The sequence below is a fragment of the Pipra filicauda genome, unplaced genomic scaffold, assembly GCF_003945595.2.
Source record: "Pipra filicauda isolate LSUMZ 115617 unplaced genomic scaffold, ASM394559v2 scaffold181_size1560634_pilon, whole genome shotgun sequence".
Taxonomy (NCBI): Eukaryota; Metazoa; Chordata; class Aves; order Passeriformes; family Pipridae; genus Pipra; species Pipra filicauda.
Genome location: NW_024104289.1, coordinates 364,045 through 391,964, shown reverse-complemented (window position 1 = coordinate 391,964; position 27,920 = coordinate 364,045). Strand labels below are relative to the sequence as shown.

Here is a 27,920-nt window from a genome sequence, read left to right as displayed (position 1 = left end):
CTATTAAATATCAAACCCATATACTTCTGTTATTCAGACAGATCAGGGAGTTACGAGAAAAATTTGGATTAAAAATAGTACCAACAGCAGCTAAAAAAGTCATGATAAGACACTGGAAAATCTGTGGGAATGGTTGTGATTGGTTTGCACTTATCTAGCCCTGTAGTATTTCCTGACCAAGTCTTAAGAGTTTTAGAATTTTTTTTTGCTTATTTTGGTGAAATACACATGGATTGTATTAGGAAAACCAGTGAGAAAGTAAGAAAGTCAGAAGAGATTACTAACTGTTACATTGATTAAGTAGTTAGATGCAAACTACTTGTGAGTTAAACATTTTTAGGTTCTTTCTGATGCTGAGAAGGAGCTTCCAGGATTAAAACCCCCTCAGAATCTTTCCAAGAGGCATCTCCAGCAAGGCTCTGACAATTCAGATTTGTTACACCAACTGACTGCAAAGAAAGAAATGTCCAAACCTTACCCAAATGTCCTTTCACTGAGAAGAGATCCCTCTTTTGAACTACAATAACCAGGACAACATTGTTTTGCTTTGCCTCTGACTTTCCCCTAAGTTTTTTGAAGGCTCCAGTGGAATTTGACAAGAGGCATTTAGGCTTTTGCAAAGTCTATGTGTAATAAAGCCTATGTGTAATACCTCTGTCTAATTACATAATACATGTGTATAACTATGTTAAAAAATACACACAAAATTAGGAAATTAAAACAAACTGCATCTGTTCTGCAATGGAAAGTCCACTGACATAAACACTTTTACAGCCACATAAAAAACAGAAGCATGAAATACTTGGTTTTTCATAGCTCTCCCAAGCAACAACCAGTGCTGATATTGCAATGTTGTTTCTCTTTTTAATTGTACCACTGTTTAGAAAACTCTGGATCCTGACTTATGAGGAAAGTGATACGGAATTACAAGGAAAACTTAGAATGTAACCGAACCTGTAAAATAAGAGACCGGTTCTTAAATGCCAGCGATTTTTGCAGTCTTAGGGAACCATTTGTTTCCCTTTCTTTCTTGAAAATAATGAAATAAGTGGAAGCTTGCCCCACTTCCCCCCTCACACATGCACAGGACCAACAAAACACAGGAATTTTCCGCTGGCACAACAGCCTTTCAGTGCTTGCCATCTGCTGTGCTGGCAGGACCCATCAGAGGAGCACCAGCAGCAAGGCAGGAATTGGAATGTCACGTTTTGAATATTCATTGTCACAGCTGGGCCTCCTCCTCTCCCAGCCTGACTTTGCCTCCCCCAGCCTCCCCGTGGTAGCTTTGGAGCAGGGGAGCAGCCAGGAGCAAGGTGCTGGAATCAAGACTTACAACTTCCAAACACCAGGATCCTCAGTCAATACCAGCCCCCATTCCTGCTGGGGGATCTGTCATTCCCATTTACCATTGTTACTGATAGGGAGTTTTAAGGATTTTTGCTCTGGGAAGGGGGCTTTGGTGAAATCCCACTTTTCTAGATCCGTAACCAGTTTATTTTGAATTTACTTATCACAGAGTTTCTTTTCCCCTCTTGCTAATTCTCCCTCTGGGTTATGTGTCTGTGCTTTCAGTACCTGGCAAATGGGAGTGCACCACTTCATTACCATGGGCTCCAAATGTGGAAAGGGAGTTCAGATATCCCAAAGGACAGCCAGTTCCTCCAGGAAGCACTGCTGCACCTCATTCAAGTTAAAACATGTTAATTTTAGGCTTCTTGTTATTTCAAACCTACCAAATCCAGTGCTCCTGAAAATCAGTCTCAGCAGGAAGGTACACAGTGCTCAGGGAGCTCCATGGTGAATTCTCTGGCTCTGCCTGCAGGTGAAGGAGACATGTGGATACTCTCACAGGTCTTGAGGTTGTAAGAATTCTGCTTTAGTGCAGAGAGCTCCAAAGTTCCTTGTCTCCACATACAGACTAATGAGGTCAAACAAATCCAATGTGTCTGCCAAGCAAGTCCTCCTCCATCAGCAACTCTCCTCAAGTCAAGGGATGACATCAAGATAAACTTTCCTTCTGTTCCACATGCTCCATGCTGTGACAGAAGCAGAAGATGGCTTGTACTTTGTCATTCTTTCAGTCTGAACTCCCAGATTTACCTTCTTTGTCTTCTGATCTTGTGCAGCTGGATTTGCATGGTGTCTGTAGCACTGCATCCTTGGGATAACAGCTTTCCCTGTCACTGCTGCTACTCTGGTTTATGCTCAGGTAGCACTAAAACCACAGCAGGATTTAATACTCTCACTTTTGTACTTTGGCAGGGGGACAGAAGGAGGTAAATCATAGAATGATGGGATATCCTGAGGTGGAAAGGACTCATGAGGACCATGGAATTCCAGGCCCTGGCACTGCACAGGACAGCTCTAGTAATCCAAAAGCCTCTTATTATGATGGTTCCACTTAATTCTGCTTTTTTGTGTTTGAGCACCTACTGAGGCCACTTTAACTCCTGACTGTGAGACCCCTCACACCTATGAGCCCCTCGGGGAGTCCCCACAGCCAGAGGGGACTGAGCGCCAAGGTTTCTGCTGGAGAGATGGAATCCTGGGGGGGCACTGGGAAGAGCATTGCCAGCAGGTCAAGGGGGGTGATCCTGCCCCGCTGCTCAGCCCTGTGAGGCACATCTGGAGTGCTGTGTCCAGTCCTGGGCTCCTCAGGACAGGAGGGACATGGAGCTCCTGGAGTGGGTCCAGCGGAGGCTGTGGAGATGATTCAGGGACTGGAGCATCTCCCTGGGGAGGAAAGGCTGAGAGAGCTGGGGCTGTTCAGCCTCCAGAGGAGACACTGAGAGTGTGACACAGTGTGTGCAGGGAGGGGGCAGAGGATGGACCAGGCTCTGCTCAGGGGTGCCCAGTAATGGGAGGCCATGGGCAGGAATTGATGCCCAGGAAGTTCCACCTGGACACGAGGAAGAACTTCTTTGCTGTGCAGTGACCGAGCACTGAATGGATTGCCCAGAGAGGGTGTGGAGTTTCCCTCGCTGGGGGTGGTTCCAGAGCGATCTGGACGCAACTCTGTACCGTGTGCTCTGGGATGAGGTGTGAGCAGATGAAACACTGTGGGATCTCGGGATCCGGCTCCCGGCGCTCCCTGGACACTCCACGGGCTGTGGAAGGGGCGGGGCGGGACTGCCCTGAGGAACGGGGCATGGCGGGGGGCGTGGACGGAGGCGGGGGTGCGGCCGCGCGCGCCGGGGCGAGGCCCAATCGCGGCGCGGCGCCGCGGCGCGGGCGGGGCGCGCGCGCGCACGCGCGGCTCTCGCGAGAGCCGGCGGGTAAACAGCGTCCCCGGCGGGGGCCCGCCTGCTGCCATTGAGCGCGGGGGTGGCGCCGCGCGCGGACTGGGCGCCAGGTGAGTGTTGAGGGGGAGCCGGGACACCGAGGGCGAACCGGGAACGCTGCGCCGCTCCCGGCGGACAAGCAGCCTCGGCGCCCGGCTGCTGGAGACCGGGAATCTCCTCCGCTCTGCCTTCCCTCCTGCCTCCCCCCCCGCGCCGTGAGGCAGCAGGAACAGCCATCGCCGCGGAGCCTGAGGGAGGGCGGATCAGCCTGGGGGGGGTTCGTCCCGCTGTCTCTGAGGTGGCTCGTCCCGCTGCTCCCCACCAGGTGACTTTTGTGACTCGCCCCTGTGCCCCCGGGGGCTGAGGGGCTGAGGGGGCTGAGGGGCTGAGGGGCTCCTTATATTCCTTAAATTCCTAGGACTCCTTAGGCTCCATCCCTCGGCGGGTCAGGGATCCCTCCGAGGGGGGCTCGGCGGGGCTGTGCCCCGTGGTACGGAACGTGGCTCCTCCGGGCTTAAAGGATGTGCTGCCCTCTTTAAAAATAAATAGATGGAGGGACCAAATTATCCCCCGTAATGCGCTTAGGAAAGCAAACGGGACCTTCGCGAGTTTCCACTCGGGGAAGAACAAATCCCAGGCGTTTCTCCCCACACCGAGCTAAAGGAGTTTGGGATTGGGGGCCCCTCCCTGTGGGTTTGGGGGTCCGGCTGGTGCTCTTTGTCTTTGGAGAGTTGTTACTGAATGAGAGAGAAAGTGAAACGCTAAGAACTAAGAGAGGTCTCACGGTTTTTGTTTGGTTTTAATTGACCGGGAGCGTCTCGGGTGAGAATACCAGAGTTCACACACGTGCCGCCGCTGGTTCCTCCCGCAACATCCAGACTATGAGTAAATCACCCTTGCTGGAGCTTCTCAGTATAAAGCAGGGCTGAAGTTTTGATTTAAAAACCAGACGAGTTTCCTGGAGGGCATTTGCTGGGGTATATTCGTGTTGTTGTTTTGCTTTTCCTTGCTCTTTGCTGGAGTTTTTGTTGCACAAGGATGCTGGGTTTGATCAGGTGTGCTAATACGGTGTTTTGGTGGCAGCTTTTTAAAGTCACTCGAAGCACAGCGATCTTGTTTGGGAGTGTTTATAGTGCTAATAAATCTCACTAAGTTGTTGTGCCTGTTCCATGAAAGGTGGCTGGATATACAGAGAAATCTGAAAAGCTGTTTTCATTCCTTATCCTTTAGGGGTGAAAAAGAATCAGCCTTGATTTGAGCTGGAATAGGAGCCCATAGGCTGCTGACCTGAGGGCTGATGAGCAGTGGCCACCCTCGTTTAGTGTGAGAAACCTGCTACTGTACCTGATAGAGTTGATGCAGTTTTACCTTCAGTGCTACATGTTTTCTAGCTCTTGTTAAAAAGTGTCTTGGACAGGGGAAGTCAGGTTTGCATCCCTCTCTGAAATGAACTCGTTTGTTTTTGAGGTTGTGCAAGGCATGCTGTATGTTCAATTTAAATGTTACTATTTCACAGAGCTTAAAAAAAATGCTAAAATTAAACATTTATTTCTCAAACGCTTCAGGGGAAAACAAACCCCCAAGGCAGTAGCTAAATAGAATTCAGAAGCAAATATTTACAGTGGGCAGGTGTCATGCTTTATTTCTTCCTGGTTTGTTTGGGTATTTTTTTTTCTTGCAGAAAGTTAGTCTTTCTTAAAAAAACAAACAACAAACCCACGCTGTATCATTAACATGCAGTGCACTTGGACCAGGCCCCTGTACTGTTGGTCAGGGAATGTTCCCGGGAGAACAGAAATTTTGGGTTCCTGTGAAATGATCTGTTGTGGACCTGCTTGTGTAAGGTTTTTGATCCCCCAGGGTCTGATCCACCCTGGTGGGTTGGAATGCTATGGGATGTCACCCTGGAGTACAGTGTATCCACAGCTTCTCGTGCACGTGGGTGTGAGGTTTGCTTCCCTGTTCTCCCTCAGGAGTTCTGTGTGGCCTCTTCTGTCTTTATGGCCCTGAAGGTTGAATGGTGGGTGGAAGTTTTTAATCATTTAAGTTCCTGCTGCAGTTGGAGATCTCTACTGAATCCTTCAGTGACCACAGGGAGCTTAGTCACTGTTTTTGTCTTCTGTGTCTGTCTTGGCAATGGCTTTCTCTTATTGTCTTCTCCCTCCAAATTCAGCTTTCTCTCAGTCTGTGCTTATTCTAATTAAAATGTTCTTCTTCCCACCAAGTTTCAGCTGAGGGTTGGTTAAAAAATTAAGCCAGTTGATAAACTCTGATATTTGTGTTCCTGGAGATGCAGGGTAGATGTGCAATGACCAGAATTGCTCCTCTGAATGCAGCATTCATCAGCACAAAGCCTGCTAAGCTGATATTAGATGGTAAATGGTTTGCTTTTAGTCCCCCTGAAAGAGGCTTTATGTGTCTTAGGGTGATGGCAGTTGACATAAATCAAACACGCAATTGTCCACAAAATAATTTAATCTCCTCTTGTTGCTCAATTCAACATCCAGCTGCACTTAGAGCAGACCTGCCACCAGCAGTAATAGCATTACTGTGGCTGGAAAACGTGGGTTTGATGAATAACTGAAGTCTAATTCTTCAAGATGGGTTGATGCAGGATTTTTTGAAGTCTGGTGATTAAATAACATCTTTTGTTGCACAAAAAAAAAGATGTTACAGTGAGCAAAACCCAGTCTAATGTTATGGGATGTGAACTCAGGGAATAGTTACCTAATTCCTGGTGTGAATTTATGTGGTGAACTGTGTTTAAGATGGGGGACTCTGTCTTGAAGGATCAAAAATTAATTGTCAAATGCAGAAGAGTAAATTTAATACTTTGATGGATACAGAAAATCCTGTAGTCAAAAACTACAGAGTAACTTCTGGCAGTCCCACTGCTCCTGCATGAGGAAGCAACAGAAAGTTTTTCTTTAATGATGAAAACAAAATAGGAACTAGAGGGATAAAGAAATTATCAAGGAAAACTTACTTTCCTTGTCATAAATAATTTGATCAGCATGGGAAACATTAAAATGGGCAGCTGTCACAGTTAATACTGCCTTTTACTTGGGAAATCAGGTAATCTTGGGAGGCTTGCATTGATATCTCTCTTAGTACTCTGTAGAGATTAAAAAAGCTAAGGGAAATAGTGAATCAGGAGAGAATCATTAATCTTGAGGCTTCAAATATTTTCCGATTTCTCAGTAATTTAGGCATCAGCTTTTACTTTCTGGTTCCAAATCTACAGTTCAAACTTTATGTTGTATGTCTTCAATATTTATATCTACAAACTTCCAATTTGTTACTGACATGTGGCTTTATGAGGGTTACAACTGATTGGAATGTGAAGGAAACAGAGACTTGGAATTGTAATGTAATAAACTGTCTTTGGGAGGCAACTCCTGTGAGGTTTTGATTGTCTAAGGAGCAGTTGACTTTATATTTTTATTGGTAAAAAGGAGCAGTGGTTGATTAAAAAGGTAGCCTGGGTTTATGGGGTTTCACAAGAGTGAGAATGTCCTGAAGCAGTAAAAAGAGAGACAACTCTTCACCTTTTAGTAACAGGGAACAGACAATATTAAGTAACAATTTGTCACTAGCAGATTGTGCAAACAGATGGAGTTTATCTGAGGTGGCAGAATGAATGGGAGGGAGTAAGTAAAGGGATAAGTTGGATCTATATGGGAGAGGAAGGGTGTTTATTTTACAACTTATATTAGCTGTGTCTCTTGTGTTCCAGACTTTGAACCTGTGGTCACTGACATGCTGGAGAGGAGCTCCAGTCTTAGCAAAGATCTTGGCATGTTGGAATTCCTTAAATTTCCTTCCACAAAAAAACCTCTTTTTGTTATCTCTGAACAGATAAAAGGTTGTGAAACCTTTTTTCTACTGTGTGTAATAAAGACAGCTATTCACAATTCTCTGGAGTGCTGAGTGTGATGTCACATGAAGTCAGGCATCTATAAAATGTGCCAAGGTGTTTTAGCAATTAAACCTCCTTGTAGTAGAACAAAACCAAGCAGACCAACACCTGGAAAACTTCAGTCAAGTGTGGACCTTACCAGAAAGTTGTACTTGGTTGAAGGCCCTTTTTATGAGTAGAATAATTCTCATGAGAAACACAGTTGGGCTTAAATTGGGTGCAGTTAAAATGAAGATATTGGGTCATGCTGAGCCACAGGAGTTACAAAGACAGGAGTGTATGGAAGGGGGAGGGAATGACTGTCATAACTTCCATTCCCATAACTGAGGGAGCAGGGAATGAAAGTCATCACTTCAGTAAGACATGACCAGCCTAAAGCAACTTCTGAGAAGGACAGAAACAACAAAGGGAAGGGGCTTGACAGCAGCAGCTTGTTACAGGTGGGGAGCTGTGTGTGCTTGGGGGGGCCTCTCCTGGTTGTCCAAGGCTCCCTATCACTGTCCGTGGTGCAGCAGAGTGAGAACACTTCACTAGGACACTTATGTTCTGCCATGAGCTTCCTTCAGGATGACTGGGAACCCCCACAAAGGGCACATGTGGCCTCTTCCCATAAAAACTGAGAAAAAACCTTTCCTTTCAGGAAATTCCTTTTGAAAAATTAGCCAGGCAGAAACAGCAGGCGTAGACCAACAACATCAAACTCCTTTTGTCTTGCTTTTTACATTGGAAAAGTGTTTATTCCAGACTTATTTCTTAAAATTTGTTTTAATTACATTTTACAATGAGCAGTTGCATAATGTGCTCCCTGCCCTTCCCTCTTACTGGTGCCTTATAAGGGAGGGAACCAGAACAGCAGCCAAATATCAACCCGATGATGAAAGAATTGTTCCACTTAAAATGTCACTAATTTTGAGCGTGCTGAGTCCTGTGTGAGAAGGAAAGCTTCTATTAGCAGCTCCCCAGACAATAGCATTGCCCCGCATTGTTTAAAAGGCAGTTGTTGTTTCTGAGAGTTGAAGATAACCAGATTCCTCTGCTCTGGGCTCCTTGGAGTTTGGCAGAGCAGGAAAGGAGAGCGAATTCAGTCACAAGGTAAGCATTTAGTGGGAATACCTGTTCTTTCAAACTGAATATGGAGAATGAAGCCTGTGTAGCAATAATTAAAAGTATAATTTGTTGAGCTCTAACATCTGGAAGTATGAGGGAGTTTTGTGCTCACTGTGGGGCACTGGGCAATCTTATAGCTGGTGCAGACAGGTAAGAGCCAGCTGTTAAATCACATTCCTCTTTGGTGCAGTAATGACTGTGGGTTATCAGATATTTGTGCAGCAAATACTCTTGGTGAGATTGAGCAATTAAGTTTGAAAGGCTGAGAGAGTTGTGATTGTCCAGCCTGGAGAAGAGAAGCTTTGGGGTGGCCTTCCAGGACCTGAAGGGAGTCCTACAGGAAAGATGGAGAAAGACTATTTCCAAGGGCCTGGAGTGACAGGACAAGGGGGAATGGCTTCACACTGACAGAGAGCTGGTTTAGATTGGATGTTGGGAAGAAATTCTTCCCTGGGAGAGTGGTGGGGCCCTGGCACAGGTTGCCCAGAGAAGCTGTGGCTGCCCCATCCCTAGAAGTGTCCAAGGCCAAGTTGGATGGGGCTCTGAGCACCCTGGGCTAGTGGTAGGTGTCCCTGCCCATGGCAGGGCTTTGGAACAGGATGATCTTTAAGTCCCTTCCAACTCAGGCCATTCCATGCTTCTGTGGAGTGAGGTTGTCTTGTGGTGCAGACAAAATAGTTGCATGACTTGGAAAGCAGTGAAGTGCATTGCAGCAAATTCTCACTTCCAGGGCAAGGTGAAAGAAAAGAATTTCATCATTTCTGGTGTCATTAACTTGCATCTTTGTCACTGAGCTTTACTGTTTTTGTTTGGGTTTGGTTTGTCCTCTGAGGAGATAAAGAGCTCAGGCTAAGCAGGTGAGTTGTTCTTTGACTGACCGGCCATATTTCACTTTTGTGAACAAAGAATGTAGATGACCATTTTATATTGAAGTGTGTTAGATGGAGGTGGATCCTCTTAGGCTTAATTATTGCATGGAGGCTCTTTCTCTGCCCTGTCTATCTTTTCAGGAAGTTTAATTTAACAGAGAAGGGGAGCTCATATAAAATCTGTATTATCTGCATCTTAGCCCACTAGTACTCTGGGTATGGGGACCTCACTGCAGCAATTAGAAACTTTTCTTTGATTTTTATTTTTCTCCCCTTCTCAACTAAAAAAAAAAAACTAAAACAATTATGTTAAGAATACCTGGAATAATCTCCTGTAAATTGCTTATTTTATGAGTCCTTCCAACTAGAAGTTGAGTGAAGTTGAAGTCAGGCACAATGACAATAAAACTCTGTAGACCAGAGATTGTTTTGAAGTGTTTAAAAAACCCAAAGTGCAGAATACAGGGATTTATTGTCATTTATTATATGATTTTGAGAAGGAGAAGTGGAAAAACAAAACCAGTTGGTTTGGAAGGTGAAGGGAATAGAGAAGGAAATTGCTTCTTTCCCCTGTTAAATCTTTTCCCTCTCTTTTCTCCGTCTTTTTTTTTTCCATGAGCCAGTGAAAAAGGGAAAAGAACCAAGTGGAATGCTTTAGATTTTTCAAGCTTTGCTGGCAAACCTTGAAAGAAATTGGAAAACCTTTTTAGCTTCTTTCTTATGTTACAGGTTCTTGTCCAGTAATTGTGTTTACAGGGAACATCCATCCATTCCTTCAACAGGAGGAAACACACTGAAGTCCCTGAGCCCAGTGACCATCTCAGACGTGGATGTGTTGCTGGGCTCACCACTAGTGGGCATCCAAGTGGATTTAATGCATCCCAGCTCCTCCATTCAGTCAGGACTGGTGGTGCTGATATTACTGTGGGGTGACTAAAGGAGCTTCCCCCTTGATTTTTAGGAGGCACCCGAGCACAACCTGCCACATTCCCTGCTCCCAGTCCAGGCTGAAAGCCTTGTCTGACAGCTGGGGTTCATTCATAACTCCAGAGTCTCAGGCTCACACTTGGATACCTTTAAGCCCCTTTTAATCCCAGAGGGCACCTGATCCGTGTTAACTGTTTGCTTTTGCTCACAGACCTTTAAGGCACTTTTGTAGTGGCACATGAAAAAGGAAAGAACAAATCCCTTTCAGCATTCAGGAAAAAGAGATGAACATTAAATCACCAAAAGCAGGAGAGAGAGTTTCTGTTGTCTGAACACCCACTGACCTCCAGCACTGATTGGAATTGCTGCTCACAGCTCATCCTGCAGCCTTGGAGCCTGCCCAGAATGCTGCTGCCTTCACCTTCAGTCCTCCTAGAGTGCAAAACTCTGGCCTTTGTGAGGGTACAATGAAGAAGTTCCCATTGCCTGTTTGAACAAGCAAAATAACATAGTTCTGCTTGATAAAATAGTCTTTGCAATCAAGCAACACTTAGGAAAAAAAAAAAAACAATAGCTATGCATCCATTTTTTCATGAGTATTTTATATCACTTGAAATCACAGTGGAAAGTCAAAAATGAAAAAGGAAGTAATTGTGAAGTAATTGGGGGGAAAACTGTTACACTCTAATAAAGATAAGTAGTTTTAGCTCATTTTCCCTCTTCCCTTTTTGTTGAACAAGCAGCAATATTTGGAAGGCCAGTTGCAGTTTTGTACAAGGTCCAGTTGCAGGCTCACATTTTAGACCCCCAGGAATGGGATGAGCAAGGACTGCAAGAGAAGAATTTGAATGACAATTTTGGTTACACTATTTTTTGCTTAAAAGAAAAAAACAAACACAAAAACCAAAATGGAAACCTTTTAGTGTTCTTCGCATTTTTTATCTTGTAGAAGCTCACTTTTGAAACTGGTCCTGACAGCATCTTTCTTATTTATCTGACTGTAATTTTGTCAGTGTGAGAACCACAGTGTAAATGTATTTTCTTGATTCTTTTGCCTGAGTGCTCTGAGTTGGTGGTGTCATCTTCAAAGGGCTGAGGGGATAAAAGCTTCTGTAACCTTCCTTGGGACATTAGAGGGAGTGAATCTGCAGTTGAAGAATGTAGTTGCATGATGAGATTTTCCTCTGTCAGTGTAGAATCCAAGTGCTTTCCCTCCCTCTCTTGCCTGGCAAGGCTGGATTTTGCTGCTGAGATACTGGTTAAGTCAGGCCCACCCACCTCCCTTCTTGAATCCTAAAGTGAATCCTCTCCAGACTTGTTAGACTGCAAACTAACAAACCACAGTGGGAGCAATGCAGGTTAAGCTCCATATTTGTCTTGGATGGAGAGTCCTGTCTGGAATATCTGAATTGGTGTCTTGGGTGCAGCTTCAAGGGTGGTGATCATTTCATCAGCAAATCTGATTTACAAGGTGAAATCACTTATAAAGTGGGCTCCCAGCATATATGTACATTGAGGAAGGGAAATAGGGGCTTTTTCCTTGTGGAAAAGCTCCGTGTGTGCTTTTCCCTCCTGTTTTCCCTTCCTTGGCTAAATCAGAAATGCAGGTTGTGCTTGACCATGAATGCAGGATTTTTAAGGAAATAAAATTCAGCCAAGGCAGCTGCACTGAGTGCATTCCAATGGCTTTCCAGATTTATGGCATCTAAATGGATATTTGCCAATGACTAATGTATGAATAAAATAAATTTCTTGCAGTTCTTGATTTCCTTTGGTACCTTAGTCAGTGTTAATTCTCAGCCAGAAACCTCTTTTGTTGATAAATTTACAACCCATATTGAATTTGGTGGTATAATCCTAATCAACTTTGAGGGAGAATGGGCTGAGAAAGGATAATCCAACCTCAGTTGTGGGTACCTGGGCCATTTTTTGAAGTGATAACCAGAGAAACAAGATATGAATGCACTGAGATGTTTTCCCAAGTGCTTTTTCAATGTTGAAACATATGGTGCTCTTTGAGGTCCTGACCATGTTTGACCCTGTGTGCTTCACAGTTTAGCAGCTGTTTACAAAGCATCAGAATTCTGAGGGCTTTCATCTTTGAATGAAACACATGCTTTTTGCTCAGCTCAGCATCTCTAAATTTACTGGGCAGCACCAATCTCTAATATTAAGTGTGTTTAGATTATTATGTTGTGCCATCCAAATGCACAGAGTTCAAAGTAATTAATGTACTGATTTTTTTTCCAAAGCTGTTACTCTGAACTGTGCTTGTGACAGATGTAGCTACAACTACGCTGTTTTCTTAAAGAGTTTAAAATAGCGTTCCTTGCTTTTCTAAATTTGCATCACTTGTTTCATGCCCCTTTCCTGGCAAGACACAGGGCAAATACACCTGATATTGAAATGAAGCTCAAGGTGAGCCTCTGTTTCTGTGCTAAATTTTGTTACAGAGCTGTGGAGTGTTTGTTGGCTCCTGAAGGAAGTGCAGCTAGAATGTGGGATGGCAATATTCCTGTTAGATGCCCTCCTTTTGCATGGCTCTGGCATGTTGGAATTCCGCAGGTCCTGGGTTTTTAGTACAGAGCAACTGTTGGGTTACACGTGGTACTTAAAGAAACACCTGATTAGTTCATGTTTTGTAAAAAATGCCCTGGGATGCTTCCACCAAAGGTGCTGGGTGAAAGCAATTGGTGTTTTGAAGGAATGTGCTATTTTGAGGGAGGATAATTCTTTTTCCCTACCTTGTTCAGCCCTTGGCCTTTAGAATGGTATCAACAAAGGAAGTGACTCTTACAGATGCTTTTGTGATGTGGTTCCTAATTTATGGAGGGCTGGACTCAGATCCTTTGGCTCATTTCACCTAAACCACCAAAGAACTTTTTCCAGTTACTGCCTGGACCAGCTCTTGGAGCTGAAAGATGCCATCCTTGAGTGCCAGCCCTGCCTCCCAAAAATCAGAACAACTTGCACTACAAATATTTCAACATGAGAACTCAGCCTTTGAAGTTTTGGCACTTGTTTGGCAAAGGATATCTCTCCAAAGATGTATCTTTAGCAAACACTATATATAGAGAGAGTTTCAGATCTTCATCTTTTTTGCTTTGTGTGGAGAATATTTTTGCTGTCTGTGAGGTAAAAATGCCAAGATGCTCAAGCCACAGTTGGGTTCCAGTTGTCTGGAGTTTGGTGGGAGCTGTGCCTGTCCATGTTAGACATGGTCCTCCTCTGCTGGGGGATCCAGTTTTCAGGGATGAAGGGAGGAGGGATGGCACCTGTTTTGTTTGCTTCATTTGGCCTTTGGAGCATATTTGAATATAACACATATTTTAAGTGTAAAATCCATTTGCTATAGGACTAATATTTCCTGAGGCTGGGTCTCTAAGAGTGCTTGAGAAACCTGTCACAGGCCAACAGAGGCTCTGAAGAAGCAAACTGCTAAATCCAGAGACTAATTCCAGGTATTCCCATCACAGCAAAACTTGGGAATTCCCAGGCTCCTTTTGTTTTCCTGACAGCACAGTCAAGAGTCCTTTGTTTTTCGTGAAGAATGTGCTCCTTCAACAGCAGCTGATCCTCTGCAGTTGCACCTCTGAAAAACCCTGGGCTCAGGTCAATTGAGCCTTGTTTTTTCATTTCCTGCTGTAATTCTGGATTTTCCCAGAGTTCCTGGTGCCATTTTTAGTGTTAAAAATAGGATTCCATAAAGCATTTTTATGTTCCTTAAGTGCACACATTTTGCTTTTCCAACATCTATCTGTTGGAAGCTTTGCCAGGGAAGCAGCTCTGACCTGATCTAACTGTAACACGAAACTCAAGGTAAGAGTCAGGACTAAGGCAGCAATCCCATGTCTCACCTCTTCCTTCAGGTTTTTGGCAGCTCCTGCAGGTTTCCCTTTGTGCCTCACATGCTGATGTGGTGCTGCAGAGTTAACTTACTTTCTTTTAATTGATTTTTTGGGTGGCTCTGATTGGTTTTGTTGTGTCTCACTTTCCCCGTTTCTGAAATCAGGTTGGAATTGTCCACATTTTTTGAGAACTATATCTGGAGAGTATATATGGATCAACATCCCTGGAAGTGTCCAGGAAATGGCTGGATGAGGCACTTAATGCCATCGTTTAGTTGACATGGTGATGTTTGGTCAAGGGTTGGACTCGATGATCTTGGAGGTCTTTTCCAACCTTTATGATTCTGTGTTACCTTGGATATATCCCTGCTACTGAATGAGTGGATTTGAAAGGGGCCTGTTCCCTACAGGCTGCTGTAGGTACTAGTTACAAGTCAGGGATCTCTGGTCCAGTCCTTCTCTTGCTCATAAACCTTCAAACTCCTCCCAGGATCGAGCCTGGCTTTATTTCCTTTCCTTTAAAGTCAGGGGTGATACAGTTGCCTACTTGCATTACCAAGATCATGTGTTTTATGTTTCAGTTTAGAAAGTACCTCAAGATCTGGGTGGAAAATACTTTAAAGGGGCAAAACATCCTTTGCTTGAAGGCTGGGAGGAAGATCCCTCACCCAGGGAAGCAGGATAAAGCTGCAGCTCCAGCTCACTGGAAGATGAAGATCCTTTCTGGCACTATTAACATGAGGAGGAATAACCCAGAGGGGAGGAAAGCAGCTTGAGGCTTGGGAGCAACCCCAGGAGACCTTTGGAGCCCTGGGCATGCTGGGAAGAGGGAGGGCACACCTTTCCTCCTGGAGGCTGCCAGCAGCTTCCCTGTGCTTTCAGGATTTGCTGGAATTTCCATAATTTATTTTGTAAAGTTTTACTCGAGGGGATGCCAAACAAAAAAGAGAAAAAAAAGCAGCCTGGCCTCCAGATCTTGTTCTACCCCTGAGTTCTCGTCTGAGATCTGGGGAGAGTAATGAAATTTTTATTATGGATCTAGGCTAGGGAGGTAGGGCTCAGTATCCGTGGGGCATAATCTGGGGAGTAAAAAGTGGTAGTTTTTCACAGGTCTTTCTCACTGCTTCTAAAATTTGGGATTTCACTTGGTTTTCTTTCTGTAAATGTGTGCAGTTAAAATGTGTTTTAAGGCTCTGCTGAAGCAATAATTAATCATCTGAGGAATCACAGATGTAAATGTTTTTGATTCTGTGCTAACACTACATTATTAGGCTGCCTTCTCTTTATTTTTTTGGTGCTCTGTATTTCCAGGAGTGAAGAGAACAGAGCAGAGCAGCTGCTTCCCAGTGATTTGTGGAGTTGAGAGGTATTCCCTCCTTACCCTGTGTTACATCCATGTGACAAACTGCATTCCTGATATTGTGTGGCTCGACTGGGAAAATGTCAAACTTTCCCAAGGTTAGCTGTTTATCAGAGCTTTAAAAGGCAGCTGATTAATGATATTTGCATATGAGCAGCAGAATGTGCAAACACTGGCTGGGGAGTCATTCCAAGGAATGCTTTCAGCTGGACTCACAGAGCAGCATTTCACTCAGGCTGCTCAGCTTGGAAACACTGTCACCAAACTTGGCCTTTTGCAGTGGGTTAATATTTCATTGTCCTTCCTTCTGTTCTTCCCCATAAATTTTCCTCCTGTTTCTGAAATCTGAGATTTCAACCCTGTCCTTGGAACAGGGAAAACCATCTCATTGCTTATCTTGCCACACACCCTCCCAAATCCACAACACACAGGCCAGTGTCTGCACTCACCAAATGGGCAGCTCAGGCAAGGCAAAGAAGTGGCCACATGTCTCATAGTTTTGGGTTAAATGATGAATTTTCAGAGTGAATTAATAATTTTTGAATACTTAAGACCACAGTCCATCATACACATGAACTCCTCAAGCTCCTACCATGACCTGCTGGCTCCAGGGATGATGTTTATTTTCTTGTAGGCACACCCTAAGTACATTTTTGCTTTTTTTTTTTCCTCTGTAGGGTTTGTTTTTGCACATGGGGAAATAAAATAGACTCCAGATCATCTGTTCCTTAATGCAGTTTCCTGTGTTGTAGCCAAAGAGCATCCTTCCTCTGAGCATACATCATCTCAAAATATTCAGGACTTCAGCTCTTGCATCATTGGCCAGAAATTTCAGGGAGTTTTAGTTTGCAGGAAGGCTTCTCCACCTCAAGTCACCACTAGAGGTTGTGTTTGGGATACCTGAGCTGGTAACTCTGCTGGGAGAGTCATTGAATGGGATGAGAGGAGATGGATTAAGGAATGAGTGAGAAATTTGAGTGAGCCCTAAAGTGGGTGTTCCTGGTGTGTTACTGTAGATCAGGAATTGCTGTTCATCATGATCAGCCATTCCCATGAAAATCAAGTGGTTTGTGTTGTGTTGTTGCAGCTGAGTTTACCGGACTCACCTTTATTAGGAAAACTGCTGGAGTGCCTGGCCAGGACTGGAGGGATCAGCTACGTGGAGAGGAAGGGACCTGCCTTTCCAAGAAGTAATTGCAGACCTGCAGTGGCAAGTCCTTGAAGCAGGACTTGGCAGCAGTGTCTGTCCTTTCAGTGTGAGGACCTTGAGCATGGGGCCCATCCCCACAAGGAAATGTTCATGTTAAATAATATTTCTAAAGTGGAAATGACCTCATTCTTCCTATTTGGGTTTTTCTCTGGTTGCTATTTATGGGAAATAGCTGGTCGTGTCCAGCTTGTCAGGCAGTTCAGGTGGCTGCCTGAAGGACTTGTTTATTTACCACTCCACCAGGCTCTGTCTTTGCACTGAGCTGGTGTTTCCTCAGGTTTCCTGCAGGGAACTCCACTTGTGTTTATTTCCACTTGACAGATAAAGGAATGGAGGCACAATGGTACTTCGTCACCTCACAGGGCACTTGGGACACCTTGAAAAGGAGCAGTGAGAGGCACTCTGCAGAACATGAGTGGGGCTTCTCCTTGGAATGAGGTGACCTGTGTTCCATGAAGAGCCCTTCTTACTGCTGATCCTGCTCCTTTTCCCAGTCAAGAGAGTGCTTAGCCCTCAGGACATGCTCCAAGGCTGTTCTGAAGGCTTCCTTGGTGGGAAAGGTTTGCTCCTAGAGAATTTTCTGTTCTTCTTGCCATAATCCATTTCACCTTGAAAGCACAGGAAACTGGGCTTTTTAAGATTTATTTGGTTTTAACGTGAAATTTTCCCTTTCTGACATGTTTAACATCCAGGCCCTAATATCTCAGAGAAATTTCAGCAGATCTCTTCTGCCCCTTTTCCCTTTCACTTTCTCTTGCCCCTGAATGTAGCCAGAGCTTTTCACACACCCTGTTTTGCCTCTCTTATCCTTTAACTAGGAAACCAGATAATAGAATCAAATATCTGAGCCTTATTTAAAGGAAAACACCACCCATTCCGAGTCCAAGAATTACCTTTCACTGGGAAATACCCCTCACAAATGTTATCATCTATCCCCTATGTGCAAGACTTTTATTTCCTTTTCCTTCCTTGCCTTTCTCTTATCTTCCTAGAAGGGTGAACATGGGATTGTGTAGAAGGGATCATAACAAAGCATTCCTGGTCACCCTTCAGCCCTGGAGGAGAAGAGCAATTGAGGCATTAAGGAAAGGCTGCAGGAAGACTGGGATTTCACAAAGGCTCTGCCTCTGGAAGAGCTGTTTTCCTCTATAGCTAAACCTCCAAATTGCAGAGGGATAAGGCCCAAGGTGGTCTGCTTTGTGTGCCAACAGCTGTCTACTTCTCCAAAAATCACATTAAAGGAATGAGCTGTTGGAGTGGGATTTGACCAGGCAAACATCTGCTCTCCAGTGCTGCGTATGCTGACAACATGCACTACCTGCATTTAGGGATTTGTAGGGCCAGAGGGATCTGTTGTGCTCATTAACCCCGACCAGAGGCACTGCACAGGCCATGGCAGGTCATTGGTGTACTGCAGCTCATTTAGCAATTCAGCTCCTTTGCTGGCACAGACTTATTGTGTGTAATTACTTAATTCGATTGATGGGATCTAAAAAGAGCCTGGCAAGAGTCAGGGATTCGAACACACATCAGTGGAAAAGGAAAAGCAGTCTTGGTGCTTCCTTCTCCTCCAGCATTCTTCAATGCAGAAGTTCCTCCTAGTTCCTAAAGGTCCTGCTTTCCCAGGCTCCTTGGAAAACAGAAGAGCTTTAGAGCATGCCTAGAATTTGAGAGTTTTTTGGATCAAAACCAAAACTGTGTTGCAGTTTCATTGACACTTTTAAATAGGAGATGCATCGGAAGCTCCTTCTCTTATACTTTACTTCTGTCCTGAGTTGTGTCTCTTGGCCATGAAAGATGCATGTTCCTTTTGGACAGTTGTACGTATTTTGGAGTGGGACATCTTTTTCGTTGGATCTGAGCAGAACTTTATCCAGCTGAGGAGGAAGTAGATTTTTGATCACTGACCTCGCTCTGTTTGTAGTTATTTCATGGTCTAAAACATTGCAACAAAATATTTAGCTGGATTTTTTTTTTTTATGCCACTGAATTCAGCAGATATTAAAACAGTGTTTTCTGATGCCTGGCTGCAAGTACCTGCTCAAAGCTGTGAAAATGCTTGAGTGCACAGGACTGCAATTACTCCAGTACATAGAAGGGCTTCCTGGTTTTAGACACTTGTGAGAGGACAAAGATTTGCAGCTCTGTGAGACTTGGGGAGAGCCAGGAGAAAGGACAGACACAAGTGAGCTGGAGCAAAGCTATGAAATCCTGTTTCACTTGGCTTTCCAGGAAGCTGCTGCTTTCTCTTGTCCCCAGGAAATTCAAATGCATCAACTCAGATTCCACGGTAAATCCTAGAAGAGAGGAATGGGACTGCGTGTCTGGTTCCCTCATCATGTCTTGTGCTTCAGGGTGTTGTCCTGAGCTGACCTCCCATGTGGAGCACTCCCTGGAGGACAGCAGTGTGTGGATACACCAGCACCTCTGTTACTTTCCCATTCCCAGCTCTAGCCCTCCATCCTTGCTGATGGAGCAGAAGTACAACCACTCCATCCCCTTTCTTCATGAGGTGGATGAGGAGTCCTCCCTTGCAGCCACACACAGTGAAGCAGTTTGAGAAGGTACTTCTAAACCCCAAATGATTGTCTTAAAAAGTCAAGAAAATCAAATTATTTGAAAGAACTGAGCTCGTGAAGTTTTTGATGTGTCATCAAACACTGAGTGTTCTGAGTACAGAGTGTCTCCAAATGTGCTCCTAACTTTGGGACAGACTGTTGATAGAGCATGAAAAGTGTCATTTTATGGCCAAAGCTTCAGCAAGTGGAGCTGACATGGAAGTGACTTTATTAGTGGGTTCGTGTTTCCAAACTTTAGATGACCAGTCTCCCATTGTTTGGGAAAGCTGAGGTTAAGATGTTGGGATGCACTTGCTGCTTAAAGTGCATAAAAGATTAAAAGGAAATAAATGTAGTGTATAGCTATATCTAATTTATATATATATTCCCATATATATTTTTGTGTATCCATACATAGTTTCCCCCTTTTCCTGTCAGGGAAGTGAATTTGTGTTCACTGCTTGTCGAAAGTGGCAGAGAACTGAATCCTGGCCCCGTCCATGGGAGAGCCGTGTTGAATAGCAGGAAGTCCTGGAGTGCAGTACAACTCCAATATTCAGTTTTTATTCCATATTAGGAAATATTTCCTTATCATTACTGTGGGTGTGCTGGAATGATTTCCCAGATCAGTTTCTGGGAGCCAAATTAGGATGAGGAGGTGCTGTCACTTAGTCCTCGCTTTCGGAAAACTCCCTGGGAAGGAAGGAGCAGGCTCAGCTTTGGGAAGAGTGGCCCTTGTCAGTCCAGGCAGGTGAAAGCAGCCTCACCTAAGCCATTTTAAAGGAATTCATTTCATCCTGGTTCCTCAGTCTGGGCTGTGCAGCTCCTCGTGCTGGCACAAACCATGGAGCGGCAGTGGGAGGGAAACAAACAGATGGTTTGATGGAAAACAGGATGGCTCCATTCAGTCCTGGCTCATTCCAGCTTCGAGTGTGTGCACAGCATGGCCTGGGCTGGGAGGGGCTGCTGGTGTGTCTCAGAGGGGCTTTTTGCCTTCTCTAATCAGAGCCCCACGTTGACATTTTGGGGTATTTATAGGTGTAGGAGTCTTCTCTAAGGTATTGCTTTATTTTGAAAGCATCTTTTTTGGGTGCATTAAGGTCTTCTTAACTCTTAATTAAGAGTTTAGGGTCTCTGGGCCTCGTTGTCCTGTGCGTCTCTGTGGTGTCACCACCATCACCGTGGCTGCAGCATTTTCATCCTGGGCCCTGAGTGTCTGTGAACTTCTCCTCCAGGCTTTCCCACAGCCGTGGGAATCGGAGACTGGGAGTGTCCCCTGGGTTCGGTTTAGCAAGTCATGGAGCCCTTGCTGCTTTTAGCTGGGACTATAATGGGTGGCTCACCCAGACACTCCATGAGGAAAGCAGGAATGACTTAAAATGGCCAAAACATTTGAGCATCTTTTGCTTTTAAATAGCAAAGCCTGTTCTGACAGGGCTAATTTTACTTGTTTCTTAGTGCTGCTTTAAATAGAACAAATATAATTCATCCTGTAGTTTTAGAGTAGCAAAACTTACTCAAACAGAATGTTGGGGAGTGTCAGTGATGTCTTGTTGCAGTTTTATTTAATTTTTCCCTCTCAGCGGGGACTGTTGTAAAAACTGGAGGGTGTCAGAGTATAGCACTGAAGAAGAAGAATCTCTATGTGAAGTATCTGCTTTATTTTATTTGTTGCTTCCTTTAGGTAGACGATTCAATAAAACAGGGGCTTGTGAATGGTGATGCTACTGAAAACATGAATTGTTTCATAATGCAATGTTTGTTTTTCTGTCTGAAACATCCTCCAGAGCAGTGCTTGCTGAACATGCTGATCTAATAACTCTGAGCTTCAGGAAGAGCAGCCAGCATCATCCTGAGGCTGGCATGGGAATATTAGGTCAAAACCTATTGAGCTGAAGATTTTTGTTTTGTTTTTTTTTTATTGATATGAGTGAACTGTGGACAAGGTTCTGTTCTGAACGTGGAAAGCTGTATTTAGCAATAACACGAGTGTTGAGATCAGGCTCCAAGACGTGACAAATACTGGCCCATAACTGACATAGATGTGAATGGTGGGGTTTTCTTGCCTTGCTTCAGGATCCTGGAGCATTTTATGTGTTAATCAAAAGCTTTGGAAATGGATTTAAAGGGGGTTATAGGAAAAGGAGACAGAAAGCCAACTGTGTGCTGGGCTGCACCCAAAACAGCATGGGCAGCTTTGGGGGGGGATTCTGCCTCTCTGCCCCGCTCTGGGGAGACCCCCCCCCCCCCACAGAGCTGCCTCCGGCTCTGGGGGCCCAGCACAGCAAGGACATGGAGATGTTGGATCAAGTCCAGAAGAGAGACACCAAGGTGATCAGAGGGATGGAGCAGCTCTACTGTGAGGAAAGGCTGGGAGAGTTGGGATTGTCCAGCCTGGAGAAGAGAAGCTTTGGGGTGACCTAATTGTGGCCTTCTAGGACCTGAAGGGAGTCCTACAGGAAAGATGGAGAAAGACTATTTCCAAGGGCCTGAAGTGACAGGACAAGGGGGAATGGCTTCACACTGACAGAGAGCGGGTTTAGATTGGATATTAGGGAGAAATTCTTCCCTGGGAGGGTGGGGAGGCCCTGGCACAGGTTACCCAGAGAAGCTGTGGCTGCCCCATCCCTGGAAGTGTTGAAGGCCAGGTTGGATGGGGCTCTGAGCAACCTGGGCTAGTGGAAGGTGTCCCTGCCCAGAGCAGGGAGTTAGAACTAAATGATCTTTAAGTCCCTTCCAACCCAGGACATTCCATGATTCTCTCCAGGAGGAGGTTCAGTACCAACAATTGGATGGTGAAAACATACCCAGCACAGTTGCACAAACCGTAGTGCAGAAAGTCCTTTTCCCTTGGGGCTGATCCCACAGTGTGACCACTTTTTCCTTTGGTTTCATCCTTGGAACGCTCAGCTGTTGTCCAGCATTTGTATCCCTGCTCTGTTTGTGTGTGGGCTCACACCACCCAGGGCTGTGTTTCAGAACATGTCACACCACAGCGTCCTGCTGAGCCTTGGGCTGTTTATCCCATTTATCTGTCCCTGCCCACCCTTTTGGTGTGAATCATGCTGTTATTTGTGTGTGCTGGGCTGGGTTTTTTTTCATTTTTATATATATATATCCTGTCTGTCTTTAAGAGAATTCAAATTTGGAGACAGCAGGGCTGGTGCTCGTACTCCAAGCCTTGCTGTATCCTTGCTGCTTTCCTAGATAGCATTGCAATTCTTAAATACAATCCTTGTCAGCAGTGGGTTTTAGTGCCTGGCCTGGAGAGCTGCTGTGCTGTGTTGTCTGGAAGGAGCCAAGCAGCTCTCACTTCTCCCCCAGAAGAGCCCCAGCACTGAGTGATAACTGGAGTTTCTGAAGGTACCACTTTATTGATATCTGTGTGTTTACTTGGGAACTGGTTCGGCACCAAAAGCCTCGCTCCTTTCTGCTTTACCTTCTATTTCTTGAGAAATGCCATGTTTGTGCTTCATTTCAGGGGCAAGTTCAATGACATGCTGAAAAAAAAGGGAGTTTTCAAAGGCAGGAATATGTTCTGGTACCTGCCTTATCCAGAGGCTTTCATTGAAGAGCCGAACTCCCTTGGAATTTAAATGGGTACTTCATGAACTTTGCAGTTTTACCCTTTTTACTGTAGCAGCTTCCTGACTGCTGGGCTTTAGGGGTGTGCTTGGGTGGGTGAATGAAAATTCTTGGCAGCCTTTCTTTGACTTGATATGGTTATTTGGGAGAAGGGATTGGTGTTCCCTGTCCTGCTGGACATGTAGCTTGACATTTTAAATCCAAATGGAAGACCCAGCAACTTCATCATTTCCTGTAGGGGAAAAAGGTGCTTTTCTCTCTGGGGGTTTGCTCCCAGACTGAAATATGCCCTGAGTACAGAGTAAATTTATTCCAGAGCTGTGGTATTATTATACTACACACATGGCTTTAAAAATAAGACTGGATTCTGTCTTCTCATCCCTTCCTGATCAGGAAGGGATCCCACTCTGTTTCAGGAGAGATCAGTTCTCCACGTGCTTTGACTTCTTCCATCTCTCCTCTTGGGAGCGGGTGGGATTGGAAGCCTCAGTGGCTTTGCTCTCATTAACCTGAGTCTTAATCCAAGGAAATCTGAGGAAACCATTAATGACAGGCTGTGGGAGCTGCCAAGAAGTGCCCCAGAGAGCACATGAGCTTTGAGTTACCAGTGGCGTGGCAGAGTCTGAGGGTGGGGGGGTCTTAAATGTGGAGACTCTGTCAGGAAAACGGATTGAGAGTTTGACTTGGAGCTGTTGCAACAAACGGGGGTGTAGATTGGAGTAAATGCTGCTTGGCCTTTTTCTACTTCCCAGTCAGGAATGGTCTGGGAATAAAAAGGTCAGTTAGGCAACATTATTTTACTAGAAAGAGGAGGACCCTTCCAACTGGATTGTTCTGTGATGGATCAGGAGAGACTTGCTCAGAGGAGTCTCTTGAACACTCCAGTAGCATTTGGCTGTTGTTCCCTGCTCCCCCTTGTCCTTCATGAACATCCTTGCTCTCCTTCCCTCTGTGCTGCTGTCCCACCTTTCTCTGGCTGCTGCACATCCACAGCTCCTCATTCTCATGCCGTAGGTTCTTGCTGCGATGCTGAGCAGGCGCGAGGAGAAAGGCTCGGGCTGGGAGTTGAGCCATCCCTGCAGGAGGCTCTGGCTCTGTTTCCAGGCCAGGAGCACATATGGAATCCCTGTTCCCGGCAGCTCCGAGCCTTGTCCCGCAGGCTGTGCCCTGCCCAGTGTCTCCTGTCCATTAGATCCCTTTGATGTCTTTCTCCTCCACATTCCCAGCCCTTTGGAAAGAAAGGTCTGTGATCCTTGTCAGCCGGAGGAGTTTTGGCCAAGTGTGGCTGGTTGGATACGACCTTTCTTCGTGGGCCAGTGATGCAGCAGGAGTGGAATGGTTCCATTATGCAAGTGCCATCAATTTGGGTGAACTCAGGAGGCTTTTGAGGGCATTTCCAAGAACTCTTGGGTGGCACCTTTTCCAAGCATTCCCGTTAATGTGGTGAGGTCAGTCCAGGCTCTATGCTGTCAATAAAAGGTCCTATTTTGAAGCTTCTTCCTTCCCGCCCCCGTCCCCTCCGGCATCATTTGTTTATAAAGCTCATGTTTAAGGGCTGCGCTTGGTTACTCCCAGGTGGCTATTTAGTTTGGGATGTGGATTTGTGCCTTGTTTTGGGGGCTCCTTAGTGGAAGCAGAGAGGCAGGAGGAAAAACCTGAGGAGGTTTTCTCAGCTGTGAGAAATCCCACAGGATTTTGCGGGATACCTTGCCAGGTCTGTGCTCTTTTCCTCTTACTTTGGGGAATCTGGAGAGTTTAGGACATTTCTTGGTTTCACAATTTTTTTTGGTTGTGGTTTTGGCTTGTTTTTTATTTTTCCACAGTGGCAGAAATAACTGGGGACACTCCTCTGTGTCTTCCTACTGTAGGAGCACAGTGAGGGGCAGCCCCACTGTGGGTAACATGATGTACTGGTGCTGGAATTGGGGTCTCCTTTTTACAGGATTCAAATGTAAAACAAATAAGTAAAGCCCGGTGACTTTGATTTGGCAGTGCCTGAATTTGTGAGTGTTTGAAGGAGCAAACAAATCACCAGGAAATCAAAATGCAGTGTTGTTTTATCCTCCCAGGAATAAGAGACATGCAAAGGAGAAATATCCGGTGCTGGAGTGTGCCAGTTATAACTTAAGGTTAATCCATTCCAAGCCTGGCTTAGGGCTGCTCTATCCCATGCTCCAAAATTATCAGAGGGCAGGTTTTTACTTTATTAGGTTGTTTCTTGAAATAACTTAATCACAGTTTGCTCTGTTTGATCTGGGTATGTCAACACAGTGTCGGCTTTGCTCTCATCCACCTCTTTTATATTTATATTTTCCCACCTATCAGGAGAAAAAAAAGGTGTCAAATTGTCCAAACAAACTCAACAGGGAGAACAGTGCTAAATTCTCCCAGCTTTTGGAGCCATATCCAGCATGGATTATGTGTGAAGAATGGACCCCCTTAATTTTTAGTCAAGACTATTAAGAATTGACAGATCTCATCTTTCTTTAGTGAAAGACTGAAGGGTATAAAAGATTGAATAAAAAGATTGATAAAAAAATAGAAATATTGACATAATTTTGAAGCAGCTGCAATGCCATCAAATGCCATGTTTGTATCTATATAGAGATATATATTTTTATTCTCAGAATTCTGGCATCTTCAACATACACAGCTAAAATAACATCTCCATAATAATAAAATGCCTTTATCTGTGACACAACAGCTGCATCTCTGGCAACAAATATCCTATTATCACATCATCAAATCCAATGAAAAATCCCCAGGATGAAATCCTGTCCTTGCAGAGAGCAACAGGGAGAATCAAACCAAAAAAGCCTGGAGCAGAGTTCAGGAATCCTCCTGTCCCGCTGTGGACAGGCAAATTTCCTTCTGTGTGAAACTTCTAATCAGTTCACTTTAGAAGGTCTTAGGATCTGCTTGGATATCCTAATCCTACTTCGGGCTTTGGCTTCCTCACAATCCCCTGGTGAAGTAGAAGGATTATGTAAATAACCAACAGGAAGCCCAGTGCCTGAAGGGAGCCCACAAGAAGGATGGAGAGAGACTATTTCCAAGGGCCTGGAGGGACAAGACAAGGGGGGATGGCTTCAAACATCCAAGTTCTTTGGGATCAAGATGAAAGCTCCTGAGGAGAGCAGCCTTTCTTCTTTCCTCTTTCTTTCTCCCCAGTTTTTAAATGCCTAGTGACCACATGCAAGAACCTATAAGTGCTTTATCTACATGGGTAACATATTTACAGCTGCCTAAGGAGATTCCCCTCTGATTTGGAAAATCTAAACACAGGGAGCTCTGTAAGGCACAGAGGTGGCTGGAAAGGAAACAAGAGGAATGGCCTTGTGGTGGGGAAGGGTTTTTCTATTCTTGGTGGTTGGTTCTTGATCTATAATGCCCAACCACCCAAAAAACTGCAGCAACAGAAGTTTTCCACTTGAAGTACAGCAATTCCAGTGTTTTGATGTGATGATTTCTAGAAATCCACACGTAACTTTGTTGAGCAGCTTTAAAATTCAAAGGTATTTGGGAGTTGTTTTCTATCCTTGAAACAGCTTCTTCTGTGGATTGGGATTAGGGGTTTTATCCATTTCCTTTATTCATTTTATCCTGGTCTTTTTGTAGTTTCTGGAATTGTCAGAGGGTTGTGACATGTCCAACCAAGGTGGAGGGGTCTTCCTCTCACCTTCCCCTTTTCCTTTCTGTGCTGTGCTTCCTTTTCCTTCCCCCAGGCTGGACTCAGATCTTCCAGAGGGACATTTTCCTCATTTGTGGACAAGCTGCCCCTGCATCATTCCATCATTCTTTCCTCTGATTCAGCCTTTGTTTTGCCAACATGTTATTTTTTCAGAGAGTGGGAAGCATATCTTGCTCTCTCGGGATAATTTGATAATAAAGATCTTTAACGGGGTTTCATGTATCTGAGGAATAGTGCCTTCCCTGGGAATTCTGGAGAGTTTGGAGATGGAGAGTGGGAAAGAGGGCTGTTTTTTTTCTGGAGTGAGTAATGGTTTGCCATGCTGTGTTCCAGTACATGTTACCATGGCGATGACTGCAGGGACCACAACATCCTTTCCCATGAGCAACCACACCCGGGAGAGAGTCACAGTGGCCAAACTCACCCTGGAGAACTTCTACAGCAACCTCATCATCCAGCATGAGGAGAGGGAGACCAGGTACTGCCTCTGCTCCCTCCCACCCCTCTGCAGCTTTTCCTGCTTTTGGTGGTGCTTGTTCTTCCATCCCCGTGGGAAGTTTGAATGTGTTGGTCAGCACCACTTGAGCTGCTCTGAGAGCCCAGTCCCGTCCCTGGAGCGCTGAAGTGCCACTTGAGTGAAGCGTCAAAGCCCCAAGTGTGTGATTGTGATGAGTGTTGTGTCTTAGATTGTCATTAGTGTGTGAAATTATCACTCCCCTGGGAATATGTTTTTAATTGAGTGGTTTTCACTCAAGCAGCAGGGCTTCTCTCTTCATCACATTTACTCATTATTCCATGTAATGGAGTTGACTCCAGTTGGGAGAACAGACTGTCTACTGAGGGACTTTGATTTGGGGGATCCTGCTGTCCTTCCCCGAGTGCAGAAAGACACCACCAGCCTTTCAAGTCTTGGCTGCTGCCCGTGAATAACCAGCCTTTGGAAAGCTGCATCCTGTCAGTGCTGTCAAGAAGTGTCCTGAGGGTGGAAAAAGAGGGGTCCAGCAGCCACATTGCCATGTGCTGACCCCCTGCCAGCTGTAGGGTATTCCCAGGCTTTGCTCCCCACTCAGAGCCTCCTAGCCTGGCATGGCACAAGTTGGAAGAGCGTTGGACTGGTGGGGGTGAAAGCTGGAGGTTTTGGAGGTAGAGCTGAGACAGAAACAGTGAAAAAGCCATTTTTATTCTGCTTTGTAATCCTAATTGATAAAACCAGCCTTAATTCAAGATATATATGAAGAAATGTAAGTCAAGAGTGATTATTATATATTTAATGCCTAATTCTGCAAATCCAGAAGTATGTGCTTAAATTTGCTTCTCTGTTTTTGACAGCTTTGGGCACAAACGAGTAACTGGGTGGAGTGGGCTGTGAGCCTTTACATTTTCATTTGAGGCAAATTCTTTAGTGTTTGGAACATGTGAAGCAAAGGTGTTGTCTTGCTGCAGTGTTATGTTTGGGTTTTAATAAATAATCCCCTGTTTCTCCCCTTGGCAGGCAGAAGAAGCTGGAAGTGGCTATGGAAGAGGAAGGCCTTGCGGATGAGGAGGTAAAAATATTACTTAAATAA

The 27,920-nt window shown here is 45.0% G+C and overlaps 1 protein-coding gene across 2 annotated transcripts in view; it reads left to right on the top strand.

Annotated features, from left to right (window-relative positions):
* Positions 1-3,289: 3,289 nt before the first annotated feature.
* STK38L (serine/threonine kinase 38 like) overlaps positions 3,290-27,920 on the top strand; it is a 37,875-nt gene continuing 13,244 nt past the window's right edge. The window contains exons 1-3 of one of the 2 annotated variants that reach the window (XM_027711652.2): positions 3,290-3,352; positions 26,689-26,833; positions 27,848-27,899. In XM_027711652.2, coding sequence (XP_027567453.1) covers positions 26,700-26,833; positions 27,848-27,899 — 186 coding nt within the window. In that variant the 5' untranslated portion in view covers positions 3,290-3,352; positions 26,689-26,699. Of the gene's footprint in view, positions 3,353-3,391; positions 3,607-26,688; positions 26,834-27,847; positions 27,900-27,920 lie in introns of those variants that run through there. The other variant, XM_027711654.2, reaches the window with a different exon arrangement.